At 37.9% G+C, this 19,297-nt stretch overlaps 1 protein-coding gene across 1 annotated transcript; it reads left to right on the forward strand.

Moving 5' to 3' along the window:
* Positions 1–252: 252 nt before the first annotated feature.
* On the forward strand, positions 253–16,757 carry LOC145980772 (uncharacterized). Its single transcript, XM_083113843.1, has 5 exons — positions 253–388; positions 4,567–4,665; positions 6,846–6,898; positions 12,240–12,644; positions 16,540–16,757. Exons 2-4 carry the CDS (start codon positions 4,650–4,652, stop codon positions 12,639–12,641), a joined length of 471 nt encoding a protein of 156 aa, XP_082969969.1. The 5' UTR covers positions 253–388; positions 4,567–4,649; the 3' UTR covers positions 12,642–12,644; positions 16,540–16,757.
* Positions 16,758–19,297: the final 2,540 nt, after the last annotated feature.

Raw genomic sequence — 19,297 nt, forward strand, 5'->3', positions numbered from 1 at the left:
GTAGTAATTTAGTTTTAAAATTGTCTTTCTTTTAAAGAATATCAGCGAACTCAATTTTAGCAATACATACTAAATATTACGTTTATTATTTAGATATAAATAATAAACAAGTATATTATAAAACGATAGAACATGTGGAATCTGTAATTGGTTTCATAATACGAGAAACATTCACACTGATTAATCGACTTTTAATCGTTCACGATCTAGCAACAATGGGTTTTACATCATTCATTTGTTTCCAAGCATTTCAAAAATCAAGCCGTAACCAAGGCTGTAAATCCAGTTGCCACACATCAACCACTTCATAGTGTAAAATTTTTGTTTATTCATTCCCTAAAATACGAAATTATCAACGTTCAAGCCTGAGAACTAAACAAAAGTTCAGGTTAGTCTTGTCGCATGTGTGAAGTTCTTTTTGTGTATGATATAATTGTAGGTTTTCACACATAACATTTTGGTAACGTGCTTGTATTCTTATGATTGTCAATCTTTGAAATTATTGTTCCATGATAAACTATTTCTTGTGAATATTCGTAGCACAGACATCTAGGAACAGATTAGAAACAAACATACCTCATCATTGGTACATATCGAGTAGGGTTACTCCAACATGGTCGCCGACCTGTCTCTACCGTTAAAATTTTCCGTAGTTTCCTTCTAGATTACATTACTAGAAATTCTAGTAATCACTGGCTTTTACCCAAGTGGGGGCTCGACCGGGATATTCAACGGGCAAGATTAGATGACGTCACTTGGTTTTCAGGAAATAACGCTATTACACTTTATGCATTTAATTTTCAACGTATGCTTTAGTTTACGAGGAATTAACATAAAGCACTCTAGAATAGTAATTTTGGGTAAACTTTGTGACCTTCTCTAACCTACATTTAAAGAAGATTCCAGAACACAAGAAATGTGTTCTTGTTTGATTTTAGTTTCCATAGATGCTTTCTTTACACTCACTCCATCCTTTGGATCACATTTCGATAGTGTGAATTTGTTCAAGCAAAATGCATAGCTTCAACAACTTTCTGTTTGAAACAATGTTTTAAGCTATTGCTGCATTGGTGGCTATCGACTGGACGGTTCTTCGAGCAAAGTCTGAAAATGGTTTATCTGGACCCTCCCTTCTGCCTAACCTACTGACATGTTTAACTCGACGGTTCTTCGAGCGAAGTCTGGAAATGGTTTGTCTGGACCCTCCCTTCTGCCTAATCTACTGACATGTTTAACTGGACGGTTCTGCAAGCGAAGTCTGAAAATGGCTTGTCTGGGCGCCCCCTTCTGCCTAACCTACTGACATGTTCGTTTTCCGTGTGAAAACTTAGGCACTACCTGCTATTTTATTTTTACGTGAGAGGTTAGGTAGATTATATACGATATTCTAAGCATCCCACTAGATGTGGTAACATCTAAAGACGGAGCTTAGGTGTGTGTGCACACTCCAGACAAACCATAAAATAGATTTTTCAGGATCAGGAGCCTTACCACCTTCTACGCTGATTGTTTAAATGTTGATCTTAAACATAATAGTAGAAACATTGTTTATTACCATTCACTTTGTTTTACAAAACGTAAGATTCCAGAAATGAAACAAAAACGCCAGGGACAAAGATGTTCAGTACATCAGCATCACTACAAGTATACAGCTTAGTATAAAAGAAAATACACAAAACTAGCGACTTAAAATTTACCAACTATTAATTCTGCACGGGCTTGTATGTTAAGAAACAGCTCATGAATGATTCCAAACCACATTTGACTGTTATTCCTTTCTTGAAAGCTGCAAATCCTTAAATATTGTTCTTTGACGTGAAAGCAAAATAATTGTGTATAGAAACTAGATAATATTTCTTTAAATGTAAACATTTTTTTCTGAAACTAACCTGTGACATAATTAGACTCTTGTAAATAGCAATTACAAGGGGATAAATCCCAAGTTATTTAATGGCCAAATGAAGTTTTTATCACACGATACTTGGCGAAGGTTATAGTTAGAATTTAATGAGAACATATTTGGAAATATATATATATTTCAGTGTAATTTAAATAAGTGTTGAAAGCTTGTGTCGCGTAATATCAAAACTTCAAAAACTTGAAATTAATAAAAAGTTAATTCATGTTGAAATCTTGTCTGGAAATCTTTGTGAATAACGTTGTCCATTTTATTATGAAATATTTTTCAATTAAGCTTCCATTGTTTGCAAATGATGGTGGCATTTGTTGGGGTATGAAGGAGAATTTGTCACTACCAGATTACTCCTCAGAAACATATGGGCAATATGTAAATTATAAGTTAGATAACAATTTAGCAGAATGGGGTGGCACTATACTCTCTCACGGGAATCTCTGGAGCAAGGCCGCGCATAGCGGCAGGAAGGGGGGGATCGAGTGGGCAAAGAGAAGCAGTATACGCTGCTGTGAAGGCAGTCGCTTCGCCTTCCACGCAATTCCATTCCCTCTCACGTGCTCATTCGTTCCATTGCTCCAGAGATACTCAGGACAGAGTATAGTTAGACTAAAAATACGCCTACATAAACCAAATCGGTTCTTTTTTTATAGTAATTTGTGAAATGATCCTTAAATTGTACAAGTTCGAATGTCATGTCGTTTTGTACGGTTGTATCTTCGATGCATTATATGCGTACACATAATACTTATGTATGTATGAAATTATCAGCAACTGGAAAATTTTCAATGACCACGCTTAGGAATTGCGTGAATGGAGTAGGGTATTAACTATAAGTATAAAACTAGCTCGTTATCTCAATTTATCCAAAGTGTGAACTTTCTGCATGATACACTTTTCTTTAACCCACCATATCCATCACATTTTACAGAAGCTCTGGCTCTTATGCATTTGCAACTTAGAAGCGAATCATAACTCTCTAGGTCTCCAATAAACAAGCGATCCGATGACGTCATATCAACTCAGCAACTATAGGTGCGTTTCACCTACGTCACAAACTGTTGCATTGTGGGATCGAGCAGCCATGTTTGAGGCCGGATCTTGTAAACATGCGGAATTAAGCGGGCGGGCGGGAGATTTCGACTTTGTTTACGATGGTACTGTGCTGTGTAGTTTTCGGTTGTTTAACAGAAACTCACGCGTATCCTCGAATTTTCCGAGAAAGAACAGAAGGTGCGGTTCAGGGCACGGGACTCGATCATTGTTGATCAGAGATACAACCGCGTCGTCTGGTTTTCGAAAGTATATCGTGCAAACATTAATGATCAAAGCGAACATTTGACAGAGTATGAAGTGAACATTTCCTCTCAGGTAAGTTCATATGCCATCTTTGTGACTTTTAGTACAAATGGATCGAACTGGTGTGCTTAATCATACTTGCAATAGTGTTTCCTTGTTTTTTGGTAGAAAAGTGCTGATACTTCCGACAAGTTTGACGATAAAAATGATAATCTTCAAAGTTTAATTCATGTTGATAATGTACGTTTATACTTGGTTATTATTATATTTCGTTCCTTAACACGAACTGTTATTAATTGTTATTCGATCCATGAGAAAGGGTGCCGCTAGTTGGCTTTGCGTACTGTCAGAAAAATAAACACTGCTATTAAAGTATCTCAAATCGATTGATTGGTTTGGTTTATTTTACTTCTCTTTTATGCCAGTTTTGGCTAATCGTGAAGACGAGGCTGGGTGAAGATGTGTTGAACCTGATAAAGCGAAACTCACAAAGAACACCCATGCTCAGGTTGGGATTCGAACCCGAGACCCCTGGCATCGTAGCACCCTATGTTAACAACTCTGCCACGGAGGCCGGTAAATCCCAAATTGTTAAAGCAAGGAGTGAAATTACTGTTTTCGAGCACATCAACATTTCCCCTTGAACATTTTGGAATTTACAGTTAATCTTTACTGGATGTAAATGTTTCAAGCAGAATTCTAACCAGGAATGAATACGAAAACAAATTGATTCCAGGTAGCTGGGTCAAGTAAATAAACACACGTGAACTACAGTTGGGCCAAGGTTTAGGCCCCTTTTCATTTCGTTATTGTCCAGTTCATATGGATTACACCGCAAAACTTCACTTTTTCTCCACATCTTTTTCTGTCGATTGCGCAAAGAGTTTGAACATATGGAAAATTACCGCTATTCCCAGATGACACGACTTTGTCATTAATTTTATGCAATGTTACCGACATTTTACACAGTACTAACAAACGTACAGTTGGCGCAGGTGTAACGAACGCTACGTGCTGGGTATTTCCTTGCAGACGACAAGCAACTTCGCCGCAAGCATGGCGGCGGTGCGAATCCTGACGTCACATGAAACCCACCTATCCCTAACTCTCTCGCTGCCGCTCTACGCTGTTAGTAGGCTCGCCGGCTAGATTCCGTGAAGTCAGCAGAGATATTTCGAAAGTAATCGGGCTCACCTGAGAATAGGAAAACGTAAAATTACGAAGCTCCGAATTTTGCAAAATCGTGGCAACAGTTATAAGGTTACAATATATTGTTTGCTAATTCTTGATAATCGAATTTCATTTTGTTGTTTGTATCGGTTTATGTTATAGCTAATATATTTTCTGGTTTCCAGGGCGCCAGGCAAATACAGGCACATCAATTTAAGAAGTAGAGTAACACACGTAACCAGTTGGAAATTCGACTTAACATCTGACAATGTCGGAATCTTCAGGTAAGAATACTACATGGTGATTAATTAAAGGTTGAACAGATCATCAAATTTGAAATTCTACACCCAAATGATATCTTAATCCAAGAATTGATTGGATAAAGGGTAAACAGTACACACTAAAAGTAGTCAAATAGTAGCATGGGTTCGGAAATGAATCGTTTGCGCGAAAATGACGAATATATGAATGTATTGACTGATACCCAAGCTAAACGTGCACTGTTCCCCTTGCACATTTATCAACTTGGTTATGCAGTAGTAGCGAAAGCGTATAGTTCGTAAATACTATAACTTTTCCACTAAAAGTGAGCAATGTTTAAATTTAGAATTGTTATAAGACTCAAACTGTTACAAATATAAGCTTGTGATATTATGAAAGTACACAGAGAATCGAGAAAGATGTTACAATCGTTCACAAGGAAGTTAAAATATTAATAGAAAAATATATTATTCCACATAAGGTTTGTGCTTTTCCTTACATTTATATTAATTCAACGTAAATTACTTTAGCATTAGCACTGTAAGAAGCTTCTTAAAACATCTCTTGGGAGTTTTAAAAAATATGCTATTCAAAGAATACACATTTATGGTGCAGTTTAGTTCATGAAGTTCGAGGCTAAAGCTTTACATGGAAGTGTTCTTCTTAGGAACATGCAACTCAATATAAATGAACGAAGTACATGGACGGAAAGGAGAAAGGTCGATGAAGAACTGGCTGTTACTAAAAATAACAAAGCATTGGTTGGTGAACTTTTAATTGAGAGAGCGTTTTTATTTCCCATACGAAAGAATCGAAATAAGAGTACATTTAATATTTTCAATAAGCTTAACCAAGCTTCAATAATTAACTTTTAAAGATTCGCTTGCAACTGCAATCTGTGGAGAAATCGATATGCTAGAATTAACTGTTCTCTTTTTTCTAATACTGGCTCGTAAATTGTGAAGATGGAAATAACTGTGCAACTTATCAATTTTCATTACTTCTACAAAACAATCCTGTTCTTCACTGTTCATGTCTTGCTGCATACTTTTCTTCTAGGCATTGCTTTAATACTACGGAGAGGATATATGTAGTAACATTGTACAGTCAATAATTTAGTATTACTGTATAATTTATACAAAGCAATTGTGATGCACTCATTTTAACGTTTTGTAAAATTTATTAGAGTATTTTTACTAAGAAGAATTGATGATTAATTACATGAAGTAATAGAAAACTTAAAAACAATTGAACAAAGTCGGACGAACTATATTTTGGAATAAAAATGATGTATTTAGAAGTGTACTGCGCAAATACTAAGTTCTTTTGGCGACCGTAAATTGATTGATCGATTTGTTGTTTTAAGTTCACTATATGCACAGATAGGCTAATCGGGACTGGACCTACAGTTTAAAGTGGTATCCGAACCACCACGTGCCTCCACCGGGTATCGAACCCGGAACCCCTTCATTACAATGAGACGACGTTACCACTACGCCATCGGGAAGGCCTTACGCGACTGTAAAATCTGTACCAAAGGACGTAAAAAGGGGAGAGGTGGAAGACACCCCACACAGTTGCATAAAACTAACAAAACATCACAAATAAAATTGTGTAAGTAGCGATCACCCTTCGACTTTTGACGTCTAGAAAAGACTATCCCCATGGCATCTAAATTAAGTGATCACCCTTCTAAGACACTGATCCTACCACCTGCACTTTTTTAAAGTTTTTTGTTTAAATCCATGTTATGATGTTCAGTAGACTAATCAGGATTTAGCCTGGTGCAATGCGGAGAACTGAACATGTGACTTCAGAGAAGATCGAACCCTGGACCACTTGATAACCTGTACTACCCTACCAACAAGAGCAAACCCCTCCTGCGGACTCGTCAAAAATGTCAACCGTAAGCAAGTGTAGGTGATGCAATCAGCAGCTTGCCATGCAATCTTGCCCCTGCGTTGCCAAAATAGTGCGCCGTCGTTTTTTTAACACATCCTCACCATCTTCATTCAGTATCATGAAGGTGAAGAGGACTTTTTCGACTTGGGGAAACCAGTAAGAGGAGTAAACAAATGACGGTCCTCTTTAGTTCGCGAGTTGATCACGGTGTTTCTCTTCTTGCTGCGACAGTAGCTATTTTATTACAGAAGCAATAAGCTACACCTGAAATTATATTAGTGATCTGTTCTTTATTTCACAGGTGCTGACGACAGAGAGAAAGACCAGCCCAAGTTGATTGAGGAAGCACAAGAGGTAAGAAATCTCAATTACACAAGCTTCTCACACATTGTATGATTTAAGTCTCTGGAAACTAAATACTAAAGAGATAGAAGCTTGAAGAGATTATCCATGGTGGTCATGTCCTTAATAGACATAGGAAAACTTGACATAGCAGAGTTTATATTTTCGTTTGATTGAGTTGGTGTTTTAAGTACACTTTATGCACAATAAGGCTAATCGGGACTGGACATACAGCTTACAGTGGGATCCGAACCACTATGCGCCTCCACCGGGAATCAAACCCGGGACCCCTTGATTACAAGGCGACGACGATACCACTGCGCCATCGGCGAGGCCTTATTTTCGTTTGAGTTTTAAGTCCACTTTATGCACAGATACGCTAATCATAATCAGGACTGGGCCTCCACCATGGCGCAGTGGTAGCGTCATTGCCTTGTAATCAAGGGGTCCCGGGTTCGATACCCGGTGGAGGCACAAGTGGTTCGGATCCCACTTTAAACTGTAGGTCCAGTCCCGATTAGCCTTACTGTGCATAAAGTGGACTTAAAACAGCAACTCAAACCATAATCAGGACCAAAGCGACAGTACGATTCGAACCACTGTATGCCCGCAGGATTTTTCTCAGGGGGCGGGGTAGCAGCGCTTAAAGTATGCTTACTTCCAGTTAAGAGAATTGTCATATAGCATTCCCAGCACTAGAATAATTTGCAAAGGCACTTAATCTACTGCATTTCAAGGCACTACATGTCCATGTTTTTTCGCTACATGGGGGTTGGGGGGGCAAGTGACCCCCTGGGCCCCTTCTGCGGGCGCCCTTGACCATATGACTCGAACCCTGAGCCTTTTGGTTACAAGGCGACGACGATATTTAATGCAGGAGTAATTTCTTGGAATAGGAAATTCATTTTTGAGTTCCGTCTCGCACAAGAAGCACTCAGCTTTTAACATATCAGAACCCAAGATTAAGCCTCATCCAGCGCTCTCTCTTTCACAGACTACACGGCCAATAAAACGCTTTAGCAAACCGAGTAGACATTTTTGAAAACCAGGCATGTTTCAAAAGGCTATTCTGTAACAATATGTAAATCACTTTATCGCATATATGTATTTTAGTTTGCTATTCTTTATTGTTACTTGCTATTGTTATTATTATATTGTTAAATATATACCTGTAACATTGGAGAAGACCTGAAGAACATGCAATAACTTACCACCGAATGTTACAGATTGGAATCCTGGCATGGATATTGGTTTCGTTTGGAAATTTCATTTAATCATCTTCGTCGTTGCGATAACCCGAAGTTGTAGGAAAGCGACGTAAAAGAGAAAGAAATGCAAGTGTGGATGAAGAGCCTCGAAAGAAATGTTTGTATCTTGCGTCTAAATAATATAAACATTAAAAAAAATATATTGAATGAAGATAAGGAAAAATGTCTTTACACACCGAAGAAGACACATATCCTACATATCGGTGTGAAAATTGGTGTGTCTGAATACGTTTTATGGCGATGCAATTATGGTTGAGGCCAAGTGGCACCGGGTGAACAAAATATTGCAGGCTGAGTCTGCTTTGGTGCTAATGGTTGCTAAAACTCTCTTCACCTTTCATTATCTCTTATATTCTTTCTTCCTATTTCTTTCTGTCTTTTTGCTTCTTTCTCTTGTTCTATTTCTTTCTTTATCTTTTTCTATTTTGTTTTTTCCTATTTCTTTCTGCCTTTTTGCTTCTTTCTCTTGTTCTATTTCTTTCTTTATCTTTTTCTATTTTGTTTTTTCCTATTTCTTTCTGCCTTTTTGCTTCTTTCTCTTGTTCTATTTCTTTCTTTATCTTTTTCTATTTTGTTTTATTTTCCTATTCTTTCTGTCTTTCATTGCTTCTTTCTCTTGTTCTATTTCTTTCTTTATCTTTTCTATTTTGTTTTATTTTCCTATTTCTTTCTCTTGTTCTATTTCTTTCTTTATCTTTCTATTTTGTTTTTTCCTATTTCTTTCTGCCTTTTTGCTTCTTTCTCTTGTTCTATTTCTTTCTTTATCTTTTCTATTTTGTTTTATTTTCCTATTTCTTTCTCTTGTTCTGTTTCTTTCTTTATCTTTTTCTATTTTGTTTTTGCTATTTCTTTCTGCCTTTTTTCTTCTTTCTCTTGTTCTATTTCTTTCTTTATCTTTTCTATTTTGTTTTATTTTCCTATTTCTTTCTGTCTTTCATTGCTTCTTTCTCTTGTTCTATTTCTTTCTTTATCTTTTTCTATTTTGTTTTTTCCTATTTCTTTCTGCCTTTTTGCTTCTTTCTCTTGTTCTATTTCTTTCTTTATCTTTTTCTATTTTGTTTTATTTTCCTATTTCTTTCTGTCTTTCATTGCTTCTTTCTCTTGTTCTATTTCTTTCTTTACCTTTTCTATTTTGTTTTATTTTCCCATTTCTTTCTGCCTTTTTGCTTCTTTCTCTTGTTCTATTTCTTTCTTTATCTTTTCTATTTTGTTTTATTTTCCTATTTATTTCTGTCTTTCATTGCTTCTTTCTCTGTCTCTTGATATTACTTTATCCTTATTTCTTTCATCCTCTTCTGGAAGCCAAAAATCTATACACATTCTCCAGCAAATAAAAATGCTTACAATATCAGCAAGTTTACGAATGGAGGTGGAAGTTCGTCAATGGCCTCAGTTCACAGGCATGGAAAGACCTTTTCAGTGGGTCAGAAGTGACTCCATGCGCGTCGAAAAGAATATTATCTTTTAGGTACACAGGCACTAACCGAGATTTATACACATGGGCCATATTCAGCAATGGGATTATGCTAAAATGCAGCAAAGTTACAATACATGCAGAGATCAATTAGATAATGAAACAAAAACAAATTAAGATGTTTTTGGGTTTCCCTTAACAAAAAAAATTATCTATGGGAAGATGATAATTGTCAGCTTTGATGCTTGGGTCGAACAAGTCCGTCGACGCCCCCTCCCCCTTAACCGGTATTGTTTATTTAAAGTTACAAGAAAAGCATGTTGTTTTTATTGTTAATAACAGAAATAAACTTCAGTTCCTTAGTATTCCTTCAGAATAAAAATAAACCTCAGTTAGAGCGAAAAAAGTTTGAGTATATTCTACCATTTAATCCAAAGAATGAATGATTTAAGTTGCAACACCCGAAAAAAATAGTTTTTTTCCTGTGAGAAATAACACAACATAATTTTTTACTAAAATATTCTAACTTTTAAAGCTTTTCGTGAATGGGGTGTGTAAAAGTTAGTAACAAAATAGAATAACTGAATGGAATGTTAAACAATATTGAACAAACAGTTCTCATAGATATTCACTCATCTGTTGGAGAGTCTTTCCAAAGGATATAATAGCAATAATAATAATTTGGAATAAAATTTGTTCATTTCAATTGATTTATAAGTTAATATTGTATAATGCCAACCACAAAGACTATTATTTACATTTCATAAGAGATATTGCTTACAAGGTTCCCAAATAGGTTTAGCACTAGACAAAATTCCTTCATTTCAGTAAATGGCAAAAATGGTGGTGAAGTAATAAAAGAACTAATTTAAGTAGAAATTGGACGCGGTGATGTATCTGGCCATTGACGTGCTCAGCATTATTTATTATTAGTAGTAGAAGCTCTTGTCGAAAACAATAACTTAAAAATGTAATGCTATTCTATTATTGTACATCTTATGTGTTTTGTTCCTGCAATTTTGTATGTTTTACTTGACTTAGTGTTGTAGTAGGTTGTATACTATGCTCAGCACTTAAGGGCACGAGAACAGTTTGTGTCCAGCCAAACGCGAGGACCTAAACTGCTCCTACACCACCGAACTTTCCCAGCGGCGAGCTGGAGAAAGAGAGTATAAAACTTCCCATGGCGTAGAAAAACATATGAACGGAAAGAGAACAGGCTTAAGATTTCATTTCCGGTTAGAAAAGTCGAATTAAATGTAATTTGAAACTGAAGTTGCCTCTCCATAAGCAATGTGTGATCCTGTAAATACTTATTCATCATATTTTTCACAGATCGTATCTGGTCCAATAATCAACTTAAAAAAACAGCTGCCACTTCCAACATGGCGAGAAATAAATGTTCTCTTTTGCCCCTGTCGTTTTTCTTTTTAGAAGCAGTTCAAATTTCGACATTATTGAAATGGTGCGAAAATGTCCCTCGTAGCCTTAAAATAAACTATTATTATTATTGTTATTATTAATAATAAAGGGTGGAGCAGAGAAACGGCAAAATTTCAATTGACGTAAAATGCACGAATAATTACAGGAAAAAATACATTTAATGATGGATATGCATGTACATAGTATGCCATTAACTATGACATTTACATGTCACTTTACTTCTTAAAGATTACATCAGAAAGATGTGTTCCATCTCGGCGTACACATTCTGAAAGTCTGATGTGGAAACTCTGGAATGCCCTCTGTATCATGTCTCGAGGAATATCAGTGCATTCTTCCGCAATCTTCTGTTTCAGTTCAGCAATGGTTGCAGGACGTGTGCTGTACACTTTACTTTTGAGATATTCCCACAGACAGAAATCGCAAACACTGAGATCAGGGGATCTCGGAGGCCATGAAATGTCACCGTTACGTGAAACGATCCGCCTTCCAAACAATTTGCGAATCGCCTCCATCAACTGTCGAGCAGTATGTGACGTGGCTCCGTCCTGCTGAAACAACATGTTGTCGGTGTCAAGATGTGCGTCGTGCAACTTCGGTGCAAAGAATGTTTCAAGCATAGCAACATATCGATCTGATGTCACTGTTGTTGCAATGCCTTCCTCACTTTCAAAAACATAAGGGCCGAAAACATTCTTTGTACGCTTCTTCGCCTACATTGTAGGGCTGATGCATATTGTCGAACGGAGCGGTGAGAGCTGCTTTGAATGGCAACTCGAACTGCTTCAATATTCTCTGGTATACGTACTGTTCGAACTCTACCTGGGGGCTTCTTCTTCAACGCTGAACCGGTTTCTTCGAAATTACGCACCCATGTTGTAATCGCACGAGCCGATGGGACACGAGCATGACGTCCTAGCTGGTAATGCTGCCGAAATACGCTTTGCGCTGCAGTCACACTATCGCCGTTCTTATAAAAAGCTATCACAGCGAAAGCACGTTCCGAACCATTCCAATGCTGCATCATTACTAAATTAATTGGCAAAGCCTCCTCAATGATGTCGAATCGGTCCCGAACAAATGCCGGCGCTACAGTGTTGCCAATTCCACATTCAAATTTTGCCGTATCTCTGCGCCACCATGTATTTCTACTCTTGAAGCTTTTGTCAATTGCTTGAGAGAGAGAAAATATTCTGACGACGCTCTCTTGTGTGATTTTGTTTTCTAGAGACGGAGAAGCGCGGTTGACGCCGCCATGGACGCTATCGAGACAGGGGTGGCCGAAATGAAGGGGATGTTCAAATCTGGCGCCGACAGTGTGCCCAAGACGGCCGATACGGTCGCCGACGAGGCGGCAAAGGAATCCGCGAACCCCTTCTACAGGGTGACCGTGTCGAGACCTGATGTGCAGGAGGAAACCAAAGAAACAGCCAAGGACGAGACCTCACCGTCCGAAGACGAGAGGAGCTTCTGGGAGTCAGCAAAGCAGACCGCTGGGGCCACTGCCGAGACCGTGGCCAGCAGCGTGAAGGGAGCCGCTGGGAAGGTTGCCAACATTGTCGACGAGGCTGCCAAGAAGATCGACGAGTTTCGGAGACCCTCGTCACCCCCACCTTCCGACAAGAAGTGATTGGTAAGCAAATTCGTTGCTTTTTAACGTAGGCGTAACGTTCTGGTAACCTTTGGAGCAGTCTTCTTTTCCCCATTGTCTTGTCTGTCTTCCTCTGTTATGTGTTGTTTTTTTTCTCTTCTCTTACCTCATTTTCTCTGTGTTCTCTTTCTTCCTATATTATTATACCTCTTTCTACTTTTCTCCGTCTTTCTTAATTTGTATTTTTGTTTGTTTCTGCCCATTCTTCATCCTCTCTTATTTGTTGCTTCTTTGTTTCTACCTATGTTTCTTATTTGATGTTTATCTTTCTCTCTTGTCTGTCCTCCTCATCTGCTTCTTTTCTTTATTTTTTTATATTTCTCTACTTTTTCTATCTTCCTTTCTTTCTATCTATGCTTCTTCCTCTCTTATTTGTTGTATCTCTTTCTTTCTATTTTCTGTCCTCCTCTTCTACTTTCCTTCTATATTATCTACATTTTTCTAACTGCCTCCTTCTTTCTTTCTTGGTATTTCTCTTCTTCCTCTCTCTTATTTGTTGTTTCTCTATCTTTCTCTTTTCTGTCCTCTTCTGCTTTTCTTTTTTTCTACATTTCTCTACTTTTTCTATCTTTCTCCGTCTTCCATTCTTTATGTTTCTCCTTCTTATCTTATTTGTTGTTTCTTTTTCTTTCTCTTTTCTGTCCTACTCTTCTGCTTCTCTTCTCTCACTTTTTTTTATTTCTCTACTTTTTCTTTCTCAGTCTTCTTCCTCTCTTCTTTCTCTTTCTTTCTCTTTTCTGTGTTTTCTTTCTTTCTTACTATATTTATGTACCTGTTTCTACTTTCTCTCGTCTTTTATTCTACCTAACATTTTCCTATATTGTTCTATTTCCTTCTTCTTTTCTTGTGTATTTGCATACTATCATAAACTATAGTCAAAATGTCTCATCTATACTCTGTCTTAGGAGTTTCTGGTGCAAGCAAACGAAAGCAAATCCTCTGCGCAAGTAGTGACAACTAAGGAACTCGTGAGAGGGAAAATGAGTGGATGGAGGAGAAAACGCGGCCGCAGCTACAATCCTTTTGCAGCAGTGCGCACTGCGTTCTCACCCATTCGTCTCCCCTTCCTCTGCCGTTTTACGCCGCCTTGTTCCACACATTCCCGAGACAGAATGTAGAGAAGAAGAATACACTGCCATTCGATTTTGCCGGCAAGCGGCGTGATTCCAGCCGCTACATGGGCACCCGGTCGAGCGGCACAATAACCAAATGAATGCACTCGTTTCTGCTGACTAACATTTGGTTAGATAAGCGACAAACAAATGTTCTTTAAGTAATCGTGCATACTTGTTTAGATTTAGCAAAAAAATTGATTATAGTTATTTAAAAAAAAGTTTATTTCTTGTTAAGAAAAACTTATCCAAACTTATTTTGTTAATTCAAATATATCAGTTATTTCTGTACATTTGAGGGCAGAACCACAACGTTCTATGAAAATTGGTTTGTAAATTGACACTGGTTAAACACAGAGAAAGCTGTTTGGAATAACAAAGAAAATATTTCTCGTAACCAAATGCGACAAGGAAACTTAAACAATCGACAGTTTTCATCACATCAATATCTGTAGTATTATTTACCCTTGTTTATGTCTAAATTGCATTTCAAAGCAGCGTAATTTGTCAAAACTTCAGGAGGGAGTCGGTAAGTCCATGCCTGTTCACAGCATTGTTAAAAATTGACACGTTAAAGTTAAAATCCACTTCGTTGTAGTTGTATAAAAACACCATTTACGTGTTCTCTCTCTCTTGCTTCCTCTCTCCCTCTATTTCATATCTCTGTGCTGTTTTTTGTTTCTCTCTACTTTATCCATTTCTATCTCTATTTCGCCTGTCTCCTTTCTTCTATACATCTCTCTTTCTTTCTTTTTTCTCTCATACCTCCATTCTACGTATACCTCTCGCCTTTCTGTCTCCTTCAATTTGTCTGTCATTCCCTCCTACTACGAGGAACGTTCAAGTTAATCGGGGACTCCTTTGTTTTTTTGTTTTTTAAAAAATAGAAGAACAAATTTCAAAGTGTGGTAACTGGATTTATTTTTCCACATAACCTCCTGCTACAGTTATACACTTATCCCAGCGTTTAATGCCTGGAATACTTCGGCATAGAAAGATTTATCATTACGGCGTAACCATTGTAGGACAGCATTCTTTACTTCATCATTAGTGTTGAAATGTTTTTCTCCAAGGAATTCCTTCAGGGGTTCAAACAGGTGAAAATCACTTGGCGCTTAGTCAGGACTATAGGGGGTGTGTGGTAATATCTCCCAGCCGATTTCCTGGAATGTTTGGAATGTGCGTTGAGCGGTATGCGGTCGTGCATTGTTTTGCAAAAAGAGAACACCCTTTGTGATGAAACCCGGACGTTTCTTCCGTAAACTCTTATGCACATCACGCAGAACACGGCAGTTTCGGAACATCAAATGATCATGAATTATTGTGTTCACTGATTACACACCCTTGCAATTTCACGACAGGTTATGCGACGATTGTCCAGGATCAGCTGCTCTACGCGCTGAATGTTCCCAGGAATGACTGCCGTGGGCTGTGATGCACCCTGACCGGGATCGTCAGTAATAGAGATACGGCCATCCTTGAAGCGCTTACACCATTCAAATGTCTTACTGCGACAGTGTGTCTCATCACCGTACTGAGCCTGAAGTATTTTGTAAATTTCAGCAGGTTTTCTGTCCTCGTTTACTAAAAACTTCATCACAACACGCTGTTCCATGTAGACGTTGTTCACACTGTTGTCCGCCATCTATGCAGAAGCGCGGGAAATGAGCGCCACCTACCAGTAACAGCACACAGTTGCCAGTTCCTACTTCATACAAAACCTCCAGCCTAGGCGTCTATTTAAACCTGGAAAAAAGTCCCCGATTGACTTGAACGTCCCTTCTCCATTCCATCTATCTCTTTTTCCATCCTTCTTTCTCTCCCCTTCGTCTGCTTTCTCCCTTCTATATCTCTACTTGTCTCCTACATTCCATCCCTCTCTTTATCCTTCTCTCTCTCCCTTACTTCTTCTTCTCTCCCCCTTTCCTTAGATCTCGATGGCTCATTGGTGACGTTGCCTCCTCGATGGCGCAGTGGTAATGTCGTCGCTTTGTAATCAAGGGGTCCCGAGGTCGATACCAGGTAGAGGCAGATGGTACAAACTTTTCTATGTCTCTCATTTTCCTCTTTCTTTCTTCCGTCCCTTCTGTTTTCATTCTCCATTTTATCGCTCTCACCTTTCTCTCTACCATCTCTCCCTCAGCTCCGTCTTTCTAGCACTCTCTAATTCCTACATTCTATCTTTCCATCTTTTCTTCTATCTCTCCTTTGTCTGTCTCCTTTCTCTCTCTCTTCCCCTTGTCGGTCACCTCCCAATCCTTCCATCTTCCTATCTCTTTCTCCTTCTACTCTCTTCTTTCTCTCTGACATTCCTTATTTCTATCTCTCCCTTATTCCCTTTCTTCCTTTGTCCTTCCATCTTTCTATCTCTCTCCCCCTTCTATCTAATATATCTCTCATTCCTCCTTTCTATATCATTCTCCTTTGTTTGTTTCCTCCCATCTCTCTCGCTTTCCTTTTATCTATATCACTCCATCATTCTTTCTTCTCCTCTTACCTTCCTATGTATATCTATTTTCCTTTCTCTCTCTCCCCCATTCCTCCCTTCTATATACATATCTCTACATCTCTACCACCTTCCTTCTTTCTCCATTTTCACTCACCATTATTCGAAATAATATATAAAAGAACATTTTATCACCAGTATCCAAAGATTTGTTAACATAAATGTTACAAAATGAATATTCTAGTTTTTCAGTTGACACCTAATTTTAAATGTATTTTTTTAGATTCAACTAGAATTTCTCTCTATTTCTTCTTTACAGGTAAACCAGCAAACCATCCATAAGGGCTTAGCACTCTATTTTACAATTGTAATATTTTTATCTGCTAAGCATCTAAGGATTCACTCTGCACAGAAAACTGTATCAAATTTTTGTTAGTTTAATTTCCTTGCTGGCCACTGGAATGAACAATAATTATCCTTAAATTTTATATTTTCAAACTATTGGACTGATTTATAAATAAAATGTAATAATGTAAATGTTTGTGTTACAGTTATTTGTTTTTGTTCTAAGCATTGCCCCGATTCCTATTTGGGGTATAAAAAGAGGATGGCAATATTTTAGTGTTAGATCTAAACTTATTTGTTACTTGGGGTCGTCAGTGCACATAGCACTGAAAAGACAAAGTTGGATAATTTGTATTTCATGTCGATTTCATGAACAGGTAAAACAAAACAGATATTGTTATATTTTACGTCGCTTTTGCAACTCTTTTGGTAAATCGAGAGATGAGGATGACTAGAAAACTGTGTCTATAGATTTCAATGCGACCGCATTAAATAATAAGCTCTCGGGAGCTGGGGAGGGGAGGGGAAGGGGGTCTTATACAATATACTTTTTTCAATATAAATATATCATTTGTGTATTTTGGTTGCATTTTCGTCTTTTTAGGTTAATCGTGACGATGAAAAATAATGACAAAAATCTTTGTAAAATTCCGTTCATCTTTCGACATCTCCAACAGTTTAGAGATATTCGCTATTTAAGGAATTGTAGGTGGTTTCTGTCCCTCATAAAAACTGGCCCCGTGATAAGCAAGCCATTATAGGAGCGATAAAATTGGGGGTGGGGGGGCGAAGAGGTTAAGAAGTTACCACAGTTGGTGTAATGTATCAACTTCGCTTCCGTGCAACAGTCAATGTGTCAAAGAAGTATTGTTTCTACCCAGTGGCGGCGATTAGGGGTGCGAGGGAGGCAGTTGCCCCCAAAGTTGTGGCCACTTTTGCCCTCGCACTATGCTAAATCTTATATACAAAGGAAAATATACTGTCTTTGCCCCCTAGTTTTGGCACCTTGCCCCCCCCCCCGGTTTTGGGACCCAATAACCGCCACTGTTTCTACCCAATGGGAAGTACTTAAATTGTGGGATGAGGCTAAGCACATAGGAAGGAAGAAGATAATACTAGTGAGAAAATGGAAGGAGGCCAAGGAAATAAAGAAGAAAGGTGAAGAAGACACAATGAACTGGAATGGGGGACTGAAGATAAACAACGAATGGAAGAAGGTGTTAGAAAGAGTGGAAAGGACAAGAGCAAAGGAGGAGAGAAGAAGGAAGAAGAGGAGTGAAGGAAGAAAGCATAAAGAAAAAGAGCGTGAGATAAGGAGTCCAACCACTTTCCAGAAGAAAGGAAATGTTCATCTTAATCGCCTGTCAGGTGAAACAACAGTTGACAGGAGAACGCCACCTGCTGGAACACCTGGAAAGGAATGTTCCAGATAAACAACTTCCTAATAATCTTGTGTCTAGAGGGGAGTGATTTTTGTGTATCTGTTTTGTACCTTGTTTCATTTGTACTTGGTACAGAATCTGAAGAAGACCTTGCTAGAAGATTGAAACGTAGCGTTTATGTTTTAGAATAAAAAAAAATCTGCCTTGGTAAGCATTTTGAGTTTTTGGTTATCATGGAAACAAGGCTTAATGGTGTTAACTTAAATTGTGTAAATTGTCCGATTATTTGACAGCAGGTGGCAATTACTCTTTAAGTGTCCAGGCTACCTAAAAGTTGAAGATGTGACTCAATTTACAGTTTAAAATTTACGAGGACTGATCTATGACAACAGATTACACATCATTAATTCTGTTAGAATTCGAAACTGATATTCTGTTTTTGCAGTATCTTCTTTGTTTATGTAATGCTTTAGTTAAGTGAAAAGTTTTGGATCCGTGTATTCATTCAGATACGAGCAAACTCAAGGATTGCGGAAGGCACACAGAGTTGTGAAAATTTTGGGCTCTAGACAATTTATGGTCTGGTGTAACGGAAAAGTTTCGGTTTCGTGAACAGGTGAGTTCTTGCAATGTCATTGTTTTATATTCGCTGCTTGTCATTGGCTTAGGTACGTTGTCAATATAAAAGAGTGTGTGCGTTGTGTTCCATCAAGGTCACTTGTTGAAAAGGTAATAACCGCTATGTTAGTTTGAGGGTTGTTCCTAATTTCGTCCCCTGTTGTGTTCCTAATTTTGTCCCACGTCTTGTTCCTAATTTCGTCCCCCGTCATGTTCCTAATTTCGTCCTCGGGATCCTCTGCACAAATGTTTCATATGGTTCCACGAAACATGCTCCGACGTCAAAAGCTGTGCGCAATTTATTTGTTATACTTACTTGGAAGGCTAAAAGCTCATCTTACAAATAAATATTAACTTAAGTTTATTTTTTTAAAGTAACCATAGTATTATTTCTGACTTGTGCTAAATTCATGTTTGCAGTTTGCTACATTCGACTAACTATGTTCATTATGTTCACTTTTGTAATGACCTTTTGTAAGTAACATGAATACCTTGGCAAAACATTATTACCCTCTTTTATCCGATCTTGTTTAGGGGGAAGAAATTAGGCACTTTTTTGGTTCTGCAATATGTTAGTACGTACTAAATTAATTTGTTTTGATACTAACAATAGATTATACAAGCGCTTTGGCTTAGTTTCCAGGTAAAGAGATAGTTGACGAATGTTATATAAAATGTTGTACCTCTTACGTCATTTGATATGGTCTCCAGGTACGCAAAAGTGACTAGGAA

This window comes from Lepisma saccharinum, chromosome 28, assembly GCF_977018435.1.
Source record: "Lepisma saccharinum chromosome 28, izLepSacc3.1, whole genome shotgun sequence".
Lineage (NCBI taxonomy): Eukaryota > Metazoa > Arthropoda > Insecta > Zygentoma > Lepismatidae > Lepisma > Lepisma saccharinum.

Bases quoted from the DNA above. Each gene is read 5' to 3' on its own strand.
- LOC145980772 (XM_083113843.1), top strand. The intron at 6,899-12,239 runs GTAAGAAATCTC...TTTGTTTTCTAG, and splicing joins TGATTGAGGAAGCACAAGAG to AGACGGAGAAGCGCGGTTGA.